At 51.0% G+C, this 12,448-nt stretch overlaps 1 protein-coding gene across 1 annotated transcript; it reads left to right on the forward strand.

Moving 5' to 3' along the window:
• The first annotated feature begins 1,715 nt into the window (after nucleotides 1–1,715).
• Nucleotides 1,716–11,426, forward strand: LOC141974858 (surfeit locus protein 4-like). Its single transcript, XM_074934877.1, has 6 exons — nucleotides 1,716–1,846; nucleotides 5,679–5,865; nucleotides 8,074–8,150; nucleotides 9,585–9,628; nucleotides 10,142–10,328; nucleotides 11,126–11,426. Exons 1-6 carry the CDS (start codon nucleotides 1,796–1,798, stop codon nucleotides 11,390–11,392), a joined length of 813 nt encoding a protein of 270 aa, XP_074790978.1. The 5' UTR covers nucleotides 1,716–1,795; the 3' UTR covers nucleotides 11,393–11,426.
• Nucleotides 11,427–12,448: the final 1,022 nt, after the last annotated feature.

Genomic DNA, 12,448 nt, shown 5'->3' on the forward strand with positions numbered 1-12,448 from the left:
GCGCCATCATATGTGTCAGTTGAGTCATGTTGCCATGGCGCTGTTTGAAGCATTGTTGCCCTGGCTGGGTGCAAGGTGCTGTCGCTGTGGCTGAGCGCGAGGTGCCAGCCCCGTGGTGCCATTTGAAGAACTGATGCCGTGTCTGGCTGTGAGATACCATGGTCTGGTGTGAGGCGCCCTGGCTGGGCGTGAGGTGATGTGGCTGTGGCTGGGCATGAGGCGGCATCGCCATGGCCAAGTGTGAGGCCCTGTGCATGAGACGCCATAGCTGGGTGTGAGGTGCTGTCATTGTGGCTGGCTGTGGGGCACTGTGGCCGTGGCTGGTCATGAGGCGATGTCCCCGTCGCCAGGCATGAGGTGCTGTGGCCGGGTGTGGGGCACCGTGGCCGTGGCCAGGCATGAGGCCCCATGCGTGGGCCGGCAATGGGGAACTGTGGCCGCTCATGAGCTGATTTGGCCTTGGTCGAGTGTGGGGCACTGGGGCTGGTGTGGGGCCATGGCTGCTATTGAGGTAATTTGGCCGTGGCGGGGTGTGGGGTGCCGTAGCGGGGTCGGTGTGGGGCGTCGTGGCCAGGTGTGGGGCGCTGGGGCTGGTGTGGGGCCGTGGCCGCTATTGAGGTGATTTGGCTGTGGCGGGGTGGGGGCGCCATGGCCACTAGTGAGGTGATTTCGCCGTGGCCAGGTGTGGGGCGCTGGGACTGGTGTGGGGTGCCGTGGCCAGGTGTGGGGCACTGGGGCTTGTGTGGGGCTGTGGCGGGGTATGGGGCGCCGTGGCTGGGTGTGGGGCCGTGGCCGCTAGTGAGGTGATTTGGCCGTGGTGGGGTGTGGTGGCCGCTAGTGAGGTGATTTGGCCGTGGCGGGGTCGGTGTGGGGTGCTGGGGCTGGTGTGGGGCCGTGGCCGCTAGTGAGGTAATTTGGCCATGGCGAGGTGTGGGGCTATGGCCGCTAGTGAGGTGATTTGGCCATGGCGGGGTCGGTGTGGGGCACTGGGGCCAGGTGTGGGGCACTGGGGCTGGTGTGGGGCCGTGGCGGGGTGTGGGGCGCCATGGCCGCTAGTGAGGTGATTTGGCCGTGGCGGGGTCGGTGTGGGGCGCTGGGGCTGGTGTGGCACCGTGGCAGGGTGTGGGGCACCGTGGCCGCTAGTGAGGTGATTTGGCCGTGGCGGGGTCAGTGTGGGGCCGTGGCGGGGTGTGGGCTGTGGCCAGGTGTGGGGCGCTGTGGCTGCTAGTGAGGTGATTTGGCCGTGGCGGAGTCGGTGTGGGGCGCTGGGGCTGGTGGGGGGCCGTGGCTGGGGGTGGGGCGCTGTGGCTGGGGGTGGGGCGCCGTGGCCGCTAGTGAGGTGATTTGGCCGTGGTGGGGTCGGTGTGGGGCGCCGTGGCTGGGTGTGGGGCGCCGTGGAAGCGTGTGGGGCGCCGTGGCCGGGTGTGGGCCCGTGACTGTGTCCCGGTTCCAGCTCCCCTCAGTCCCGCACCCTGTGGTGAGCGCGCTCCCCCCTCCCGCACCGCAGCCCTCCGAGGGCGGGAAGGCGGCGATAGCGCTCGGCTCCTCCCTCCCTGCCACGGGTGAAGGACGGACCCGGCCGCCATGGCTATCGGGGCAACGCCGTTGAAACGAATAAGTCTGCCTCGGTAGCCATGGCCGAGGCCGCCCACGTGATCCCCCGGGGGTGGGGTGGGCGGGAGCCTCCCGGTAACTGGTTGCGCTCTGGCCACGCCCTCTCCCGCCCTAGGCCACGCCCCCTCCGTTCCCCACTCTCGGCCCCTGAGGAGACAGTGAGGCCGGGCCGGAGCCGACTATGGCGCCCAGTGGAGACTTGATGGGGGCTGCTGAGGACCTGGCCGACCAGGTGAGGGGGAGAGGTGTCGAGGCTGGGGGCGGCTCCTCCTGGAGGAGCGGGAGCTGGGACTGACCTGCCCCCTCCCAACCGGGAATGGTTTGGTCCATCCCAGCGTGGGAGCCATTGAGGGGGTGGGAGATACCATCTCCCTCAAGTATAGTGAGGGGTGGGACGTACCACCTGCTCCTCTTATCATGAAGGGGGTGGGTATGGAGAAGGCAGGGAGTGGGGAGGATCGACCATCTACCCCTGGGGAAGGGGCTGTACCACCTACTGCCCTCATAGAGAAGTAATGGGGGATGTACCACTATGGGGAGGGTATTGGGGGAACCTGTCAAAGATGGGGGGGGAGGATATACCACCTGCTTTTCCTCCTCCTTCCCCGGGGGGAGGGCGGAATGTACCAATTGTTGCTTCTTTCTTCCCCCCAAGCGTGGGGCCTTCTGTGGAGAAGGGATGGGGTACCAACCACTCTTCCTGCCCACCCCCATTGGGGAGCCTGTAGGAGGAGGGGGCATGTACTACCTGCTTCTCCTTCTGCTTGGGGGGAGGGGTGTACCACCTTCCCCCCACACACACACACAGTAGGAAGAGTGGGGGGAAAGGCTGTGCCATGTGTCTCCCCTCTTCTCCCCCCCCCATTGGGGGTGGTATTGAGCAGGAAGGGGACCCACATCTTCTGGTTTGCAGCGGGGTACGGCGTACAGGGCACCCAGCCTGGGGTTTGCGAGGCTACTATTTGTAGTACTGGGGAAGGCAGGTCTAGGCCCACCCATATCTAAATCTCCCCCCCGTCCTCCTTCAGCTTGGGGCGTGGGGGAGGAACCACTAAGCCCAGCACACAACTGATTTCTGGTGACAAAAAATGAAAAAACAAGAGCGGGAGTGAGGTCAAAGGTAAAATCAAGAATCTGGGGAGGAAGGGGACAAAGAGCACAGAACCCCTGACAGTGCCCAGCATGCCTCACACATGTCTAGTAAGTGAGGCTGGTGCAGCTTGGGATGCTCTGTTGACTTGAATTGGCATTTCTTTTTGTGCCTTGAACCATGAAGTAATGAATCTGATGGGATTAAAATTTCTGCTCTCCTGACTATTTCCAGTTGATCTCAATTCCCTCAAAATAAACAAACCCAAGGACAGAACAGGGGAATTCATTGTCCTGAGCACTGTGTGCAAGGGGTCAGTTATACTGGGAGAGGGAATCTTCACGTCAATAGTTCAGTCCCATTCCACACCAATAGTAATCCAGCATTACCTCATGATAATCAGACTTCACTAACTGATTAGTGAATTGAACCTCACAGCCCATGAAAGGTAGGTGTTATCCCCGTGTTGCAAATGGGGAAACCGTAGCACAGATCGGGGAAATGACTTACCTGTGGTTATACAGTGAATCAGTGGCGGACCTGGGAGTTCTGACTTCATCTCAGCCTACACAGACTGCAGAATATCTTCATAGCGCTCATGAGTCTCAACTAAACTCCTACTAGGACTTGCACAATCGCTGTCAGTCTTGCAGTTGGCTCTCTTGCCAGAGGTAAAAAAAGTCCATATTTAGACGGGGATTTAAAGGTATGATGTCAGCACATGCTAACCTGTTTGAAAGATCTAGGGTAGGCAATGCAAGCTGCCTTCAACACGTGCTAAAGTGGTCAAGTTACAGTCTTGGCTAAGTTGTGTTAGTTAATATCACACCTTCAAGCCTCCTCTCAGAGAATGGTATTTGGCTTATCCCTAGAAGGAGTCTCTCCAGCTCAGGTATGCTGGCAGGGGTTGCATGTGTTTGTGAAGTTTGCCTCACTATTTCTCATTTTGTATCCATCCTGGGGATAAGTAGCTCATTTTCCAGAGCTGTCAATGTGGCACCTTGATTTGATCCTAGGGCAAAGGGGTTTGGGACTCTAATTTGTGTTATTGCTCAGTCTCAGTTGAGGACACAACAAACTCCAGTTAACGCTTGAGCTGATTCAGAGCATGTGCTTTACAGGATGTCTTTTGGTGTCTCTGTTATGCAGTAGGCACCAGTGCACAAAGCCTGGAAACATCTTGACATGATTGTGTTTAAAATGGATATTGGGAATAGTTAGGAGGATTTAGGGCTTGTATTCCAAGTACACAGTACATTGCTTACAATTGTAAATTGAGCCCCATGCATTTTACTTTCTTGAACCAGACCTTAAAACTCAGGCAGCTGTCCAGTCTGAATGGGTATTAGAGATCCCAAGGTCTGACTAGTGCAGGGTTCCTGAGCGAAAATTCCCCCTTCCCAGTTCTCAGCTTGCTTGTGCACTACCTGCTGCCATCCTTCCCAGATGTGGCTGCTTCCCTCTGGTGTTCTGTGGAACCCTGTTACCTATATAGATCAGGACGATATGAAATTCATTCAGATAAATAGAGCCCTGTAAATCTGCGGATATCTGCTTTATATCCATGGACCATGTTTGCGGATGCGGATACAAATTTTATATTTGCGCGGGGCTCTACTAATTAAACAGGGGTTTTGGTATGAGCACGCTTAACTGATGGACCCTAGAGCAGTGCTTCTCAAGCTATCTGATGTGAGGGACCGGCAATTTTTTTTTTCAAATGTGCGCGCGGACTGGCAGCCGATGGCTCGTGGACCGGCACCAGTCCGCGGACCACCACTTTGAGCACTGCCTTAGAGGATGTAACCCAGTTTCAGACAATGGGGATTTGGGGATTAAACTGATTTCTGCTCAACTGATTGCTCAAATCTGACAGATGGAGACCATAAAGCTATGTAGCCAGCTAGTTGCTTTGGGATCCTTCAGGATAGGAAGGCATTATAGAAATGTAAGTAGTGGATAAAGGATTTGAGGTAGTCCCATAAATCCTAAAGTCAGAAGGGACCATTAGAGCATCTAGTCTGACCTTCTGTATATTGCAGACCATAGAATTTCACTCAGTTACCCCTATACTGAGCCCAATAACTTGACTTTTTTGCAACCCCTTTATTCTGCTTTTTCCTCAGCATTGTGTTCTGGCACGTGGATCTAGTGAGTTTTCTTTAAAAAGAACAGGAGTACTTGTGGCACCTTAGAGACTAACAAATTGTACTCCTGTTCTTTTTGCAGATACAGACTAACACGGCTGCTACTCTGAAACCTGAGTTTTCTTTGGCACTATCCTCTCTCACACTAGAAGTATGTCTAGATTAAAGTTAAATTGAGCTCCTTAGAAAGCACATGTGGTGTCCTGTGTTATCCACACAGACACTTTTAAATCCTGCTACTAAGCAGTCTCCTCCCCTGCTTCAGTGAATCTCTACTGTGTGGGTCTACAGAATTAATGCACAGCGTAGGGCTGTGTGAATTACCTGCTCTTCAAAGTAGCTTCCTGCAGCAGTCCTACCGCTTCAAAGGTGTCCTGATATGTTTTTCCAGAGAGTTTAAACTGGGAGTTGGGACTCTTGGGACCTACTCCCAGTTTTGGAAGGAGAGTGTATTCTAGTGGGTAGAGCAGAGGACTGGGAGTCTGGACTCGTAGGTTCTATTCCTGGCTCTGGAAAGGCATGTGGAGTGGTCGGAGCAGGGGCTGGGAACTGCTGACTCGTACAACCTTAGAAAAGTCAAGTTGCGGCTCTCACGTCAGTTTCCGCATCTTTAATATGGGGCTAATACCTGCCTCCCAGAGGCAAAGGGAAGATTTATTAATGGAAGTGTGCAAGACGCGCTGAGATTCTCCTCTGAGCAAAGTATTATCGCTTTTGGAGCTGGGTAACCTAACAACTTGTTGCTTCAGCTGCTGTGGGCCATTGTTTTCTGACTCTCTAATGCTGCCTTTTGTTCTTCCTCCTCTGGCCATATCTTCCCCCTCCAGTTCTTACGGGTGACGAAGCGCTACCTACCTCACCTGGCTCACCTCTGTCTGATCAGCACCTTCCTTGAGGATGGGATACGGATGTGGTTTCAATGGAACGAGCAGCGGGATTACATCAATATGTCGTGGGGGAGTGGCATCATCTTGGCCACGCTATTCGTGTTAATCAACATGTCTGGACAGCTGGGTAAGAACCCTCCCACCTCAGTGACGCTTCTGAGCTGCTGTTTGGGAGGGAGCCTGGGTACAAAATCATAGAAGGGACCTCGAAAGTTCATCTAGTCCAGACCCCCTCCATGCTGAGGCAGGGCCAAGTAACCTAGACCACCCCAGTGATGGATTCCACAACCTACCTTGATCAGTCACTCCAGTGTTTAACTATCCTTAGAGTTAGAAAGTTTTTCCTAATAGTTTACCCTAATCTCCCTTGCTGCAAATTAAGCTGATGGAGAACAATTAATCACTATCCTCTTTGGCAACCTTTTACATATTTGCAGACTGTTATCAGCTCCCCCCTCAGCCTTCCCTTCTCTGATCTAACCTTGCCCAGTTTTTTTAACCTTTCTTAGTAGGTCATGTTTTCTAAACCTTTTACCATTTTCGTTAATCTCCTCTGGACTCTCGAATTTGTCCACATCTTTCTTAAAGTGTAGTGCCCAAAAATGGACAGAGTACTCCAGCTGAGGCCTCATCAGTGCCAACTCGAATGGAATAATTACCTCCCATTCGGGCTGTCAAGTGATTCAAAACATTAATCTTGATTAATCACGATGTTAAACAATAATAGAATACTATTTATATAAATATTTTTGGATGTATTCCACATTTTCAAATATATTTATTTAAATTACAACACAGAATACAAAGTGTACAGTGCTCACTTTATAGTATTATTTTTATTATAAATATTTACACTGTAAAAATAAAAGAAATAGTATTTTTCAATTCACTTAATACAAGTACTGTAGAGCAATCTCTTTATCATGAAAGTTGAACTTACAAATGTAGAATTATGACCAAAAATAACTGCATTCAAAAGTAAAACAATGTAAAACTTTAGAGCCTACAAGTCCACTCAGTCCTACTTCTTGTTTAGCCAATTGCTCAGACAAATAAGTTTTACATTTGCAGGAGATAATGCTACCTTGCAATGTCGGCTACAAAAGTGCCAAGCGAACATCTGTTCTCACTTTCAGGTGATGTTGTAAATAAGAAGGAGGCAGCATTATCTCTCGTAAATGTAAACAAACTTGTTTCTCTTAGCGATTGGCTGAGCAAGAAGTAGGACTGAGTGGACTTGTAGGCTCTAAAGTTTTACATTGTTTTATTCTTGAGTGCAGTTATGTAACAAAAAAAATCTACATTTGTAAATTGCACTTCGCGATAAAGAGATTGCACAATGGTACTTGTATGAGGTGAATTGAAAAGCAATTTCTTTTATCATTTTTACAGTGCAAATATTTGTAATAAAAATACTATAAAGTGAGCACTGTGCACTTTGTATTCTGTGTTGTAATTGAAATCAATATATTTGAAAATGTAGAAAAACATGCAACATATTGAATACCTTTTAATTGGTATTCTGTTGTTTAACAGTGTGATTGAAACTGCGATTAATTTTTTTAGTTAATCGCGTGAGTTAGCTGCGATTAATCGACAGCCCTACCTCCCATGTCTAACGAATGATGCTGCTGTTAACACATCCCAGAATATTTGCTTTTTTCACACCAGCATCACACAGTTGACCCGTAGTTAATTTGTGATCCACTGTAACCCCCAGATCCTCTTCTGCAGTACTGTTGCCTAGCCAGTTATTCCCCATTTTGTGCTTCTGCATTTGGTTTGTACATAAGTGACTTTTCCACCCCTCCCCGGCCTCTCCCCAGCTCTGCAAATGCTGAGCATCGCACAGAGGCAGTATTTCACTGCAGAAGCTGGAATCCTTGAAAGAACAACACTCTTCCTGTCTCTGGCACCTTCCACACTGGGATCTCATAGTGTTAAACTTCATGTGCCCCAGGGTTGTATGTCCCTCTTATGCAGATGGGGAAACTGAGGCACAGAACACAGAAATGACTTTTCCATGGTCACGTAGTGAGTCAGGGGCAGAGTCTGGAGTAGAGCGTAGATCTCCTGTGATCTTCCACCATACCTCTGGAAAAAGACCTCTAAGGTCATCTAGTCAAGTGTCCCTCCGAGGTTGTTCTATGGAGAAGCTCCTCTTCTAATTCTGATAAGACTCATGTGGCTGTCTTCCCTGACTGTGCTACGCTGGTGGTAAAATGCCCCAAACTCCCTCAGAGAGAAGAATGAGTATTGAAAGGGCCACCTGTGTATTGTTCACCTGCTTTGGCTCTGGTGCTGATTTTTTGCATTCTCTGTGTCTCTGTTGCAGTTGGGTGCGTTCTAGTCCTGGCCAGGAAGTTTGTTCCTTACGCTTGTTTTGGCCTGTTTGGGATTATCTTAATGCAGGTGAGTGGGAGATGGGCTCTCTTCAAGACACTGCTCCAGACAGGAGTGCTGGATGCCATGGTTAGCAAAGATTCCCCCGGCTGCTTGGTGGATTGATAGTAGTGGGCGCTGATGGCCAGTGGCTGTGGAATGATATGAGCTGGAGAGCCCTAAAAGCTAGAGAATGGAAAAGACTAATGACCTCTTACTATTATTAGGGTTTGTCTACATGGGGAGTTAATCAGGAACAGCTATTCAAGAGTACGGGTGAATTCTCAATTCTAAAGTGGATTAAGCTAATTCAGAATAAAGCACTTCAATTCCGAAACAAAAGCGTCCACACATGGAGTTAATCAAGAAAAGTGAATCTGCTTTAAATTCACACCCTCCCTTACTCGGGATTAATGTTCATATGTTGACAATCCCTTAGTCTGTGTCTTGCCTGGGGCAGGATTGTGCCCTTCGCTCTATTCTCTAAAGTTTTTTCTAGTTGAATGTGTAAATGTCACAAGCACGCAGGGCTTCTATCCCTTCCCTGGGGGAGACTACAGCACAGCCTAATACATCTCACTGTCTGGAAATGTCCTGCTATTCAGCCTAAATGTTCCCCTTCCTTACTTTCATTCATCCTGATCACCCCCCGTTCTGTTAAACTAAATTTCTCACCTGTCATGGTGTCCTACCCCCTTCAACTCTATTTGTAGATCATTATGTCCACCTACATCTTAATCATTGCTAGGCCACAGTTAGCTCTTTTAAAGATGGTGCGGTGGGTGGAGCGCTAGCATGAGACTTGGGAGAGACCCCGGTTCAATTCCCTGCTGTACCAGGGCTGGAGCACCCACGAAAAAAATTAGTGGATGCCCAGCGCCCACTGGTGGCCCCGCCAGGCAGCGCCTCCCCCTCATCCCCAGTGCCTCCCGCCTGCCAGCAGGCCCTGCCAATCAGCTGCTCTCCACTCCCCTCCAGCGCCTGCCGCAGATCAGCTGTTCAGCCCTGTGCAGGAGGTGCTGGGGAGTGAGGGGGCGGAGTGTGGGTGGGGTAGAGCAAGGTCAGGGTGTGCTCGGGGGAGGGGATGGGGGTGGGAAGAGGTGGGGTGGGGGCCTGGGGTGGAGTGGGGGTTGAGCCCCCCCCCCGGGGAAATTAGGAAGTCGGCACCTGTGCTCTTGGGAACCAAAGCCCAGGGAGAGACTTAAATGATTTGCCATCTGCACAGTGGGGATAATAGCCCTGCCCCGCCTCACGGGATAAATACGCTGAGGACTCTGTGGTGCTCACCATTGACTTGCTGCGGGGTCTCTCTGTGCTTCAGTTCCCTGCTCTGTAACGTGAAATTGAAACTGACTCCTCTTCCATGGGGCTTAACTTTTGAACAACTCCTTGAGATCATCTGGTGCAACCAGCTGAACCTATTACCTGGCCACAGGGTTTAAACTGGTGGTTTCTGTTTTGCAGACAGTCGCTTACAGTATTTTATGGGATCTCAAATTCCTGATGAGGTGAGTTTCAGCTGATGAATGGAATTGGTGCTACTTAGCCGCAAAGAAATGAGGGCAAGGCCTGGCTCCTAAAGGCAATCCCTGACTCCAGCGATTAGAACAGGAAAAATGGAGGAGAAGACTCCTGGGTGCTTAACCTCTCTCTGCCACTGACTTCCTATCTGACCTTAGCCAAGTCACTGCCACTCTGTGCCTCAGTTTCCCCACCTGTCAGTCCCTTCTGGTAGGGTTCAGGTTTCACTAATGAACCCAAGTGCAGTGTGATTCCAGGATGGTAAGGCGAGCAATGTGGCTTGGTGGGGGCTTGTGTAACCCACTGGTGAGTGTGTGCTACAGGTCCCCTGCTGTGCCCGATCCACAGGGGATATGAGTCTGTTACAGCCCCAGCTAGGGAGACTGGGCTCTTGCTTTTAAGCTGGAGGTCCCCAGTTCCATACCTGGCATGGCAGCCATCACATGTTAGAAGACAGTAGCTCCGTCATCCGTTGATCCTTTTGCTTCCCCCTGCTGCAGGAACCTTGCCCTAGGAGGTGGGCTGCTGCTGCTACTGGCAGAGTCCCGCTCTGAAGGGAAGTCCATGTTCGCCGGCGTCCCCACCGTGGACGACATCTCACCGCGACAGTACATGCAGCTGGGGGGGAGGCTCCTGCTTGTGCTCATGTTCATGACACTACTGCACTTTGAACTCAGTGCTTTCACTGTAAGTGGCCTTTGACACTCCCTGTCACCTTATCCTGGGTCCCTCTCTGCTATAGGCAGCCCATCCAGCAGTGGGGCTGGACACTGCACTAGCCTGGAAGCAAAGGGATTGCCACCCCCTCCATGGTTAAGCCTGTGATGTCCTCCCCTTTCACTTCAGGGGCCCTTCGTGCTGTTGGATTCTCCCCTGTAACCCACACACAGCAGCAGTGTAGTTGGCTGCTCCGTGTTGCAGGTTCCATGCCCTGTTTGGCATGTATGTGGGAAGGAAAGCGGGGAGGTTACTCCACTGCTGGTCAGTCGGGGGGAGAGTGAGCAGAGGCCTCAGACCTCCCGACCCACCTGACCCTGCCTTGAGCTAGTGCAGTGGGCTGGATAACGTGGTCTTGCATTTTTGCTGCTTCCGCATTCCAGTCCAAACCACCTTCTTCACTTTCCAAGCCCTCCACGTGCAGCCAGCTCCTCTGCCCTGAAGAGTCTAACAAGCAAGACCCAAAAAAGGGGGAGAATAGGCCAGGTATGGGAGGCTGCGGAGAGATGGGTGCGGTGACCAATGTAGGAAGAATCCCTAGGAGGAGCTAGGCATGAAGGAAGATGGAACTGAGATGATGATCTTGGGGTTTATTCTCAGTTCTGGGGAGAAGTGTTGGTCTAGCCCTGAGCAGGGAACTGAAAGCCAGGACACCTGAGTTCTATTCCTGGCTCCGCCACTGACTTGCTGTTTGTGAAGTGCTTTCAGCTCCTGGCATAAAAGAGCTGTGCAGGTACTCACGTCTCCTGATATTTCCCCTATCCCAGATCTTCCAGGACATCTTTGGCATGGCGTTGATCATCTTAGTGGCCATTGGCTTCAAGACCAAGCTGGCCGCCCTTACCCTGGTCATCTGGCTCTTCGTAATCAATCTGGTACAGAATGCGTTCTGGAACATCCCCACCTACAGGCCTCTCCACGACTTCCTAAAGTATGACTTTTTCCAGACCATGTCGGTAATAGGGGGCCTGCTGCTGGTGGTGGCGCTGGGCCCGGGAGGAGTGTCAATGGACGAGCACAAAAAGAAGTGGTGAAGACAGGAGGAGACTGAAGAACAGGGAGGAGGCTTGGGGCAGACGGGGTGGGGGTGGGGGGGAATCTTTCATTACAACTTTTTTAAACTTAGTCCCATTTGTATATTATTTTTTCCTCTCCCATTCTGTTCTCTGGAGGTTTATCATTGTTCACTGTTGCCTTATCAGGATAGAAGAGTCTTTTTCTTCCTATCCGGTTGGACACATGTGTAAATTAAAATATATATTCTATTCTACGGCCCTTGAGCCTTGTGTGCTGGTCCGTCCCTTAAGGCCTGACTTCGTAATGAGCCCCTCTGCTATCCTGAGTTTGGATCATTATAAAGGGCCCCTTTTGGAATATATCAAGAAGGCCCAAAAGGTTTACTGTCCTCTGACCTCGCAGTCTCCTTATTGGTGGGTCAGCAGAGCCTTGCTGAGCCCCAGAATAAAGACATGGCCGTGAGCACATTTTAACGGAAGAACTGAAAGAGGGAAGAGAGGCAGCTACCTTCCTGCTGCTGGTACAAACAGCTTCTTTCTCTCCCTGAGCCAGGAGGCACACACCTTTCAGAGTTACTTCCTGAGATGGGTGCATTCTGTAGGGGCTGTCTGGCTGTGCCAGACACATGCACCCGGCCAGCTCAGTACTTCTGTCACAGTCTTACACCGTAAATATTGGAAACGTCAAGGCTTGCCTTCCCTGGCTTTGCTGGGGGACTCCTTGGAGGTCTGAAAGGCAGATGATGAACTTTTGCAAACCTTAACTGAAGGATGCTGCAGTGTTGACTCTTTAACACTGAGATCTTTTCTCCCAATATATGTGGGTGTTTGAGTTAAATAGGTATTCAGCAACCCCCAGAAGACAGTGTTTTAAACGACTGATCAGCTATTTATACTTCAGTATCTGCAGTGTTGTTCTGCCAGTTCTCCAGTTGTCCATAAAGCCCTCTGGGGCAGATGTGGCCTGACTTCTTAATGTAAAAAGCAGAAATACCCCCCATCTTATCTGTCTTCCAAATCACAGTTCCAGGCTTTCTCTACATGGAAGCACAAGTCACAATTTTTGTTTCCCGG

This window comes from Natator depressus, chromosome 20 (genome assembly GCF_965152275.1).
Source record: "Natator depressus isolate rNatDep1 chromosome 20, rNatDep2.hap1, whole genome shotgun sequence".
Lineage (NCBI taxonomy): Eukaryota > Metazoa > Chordata > Testudines > Cheloniidae > Natator > Natator depressus.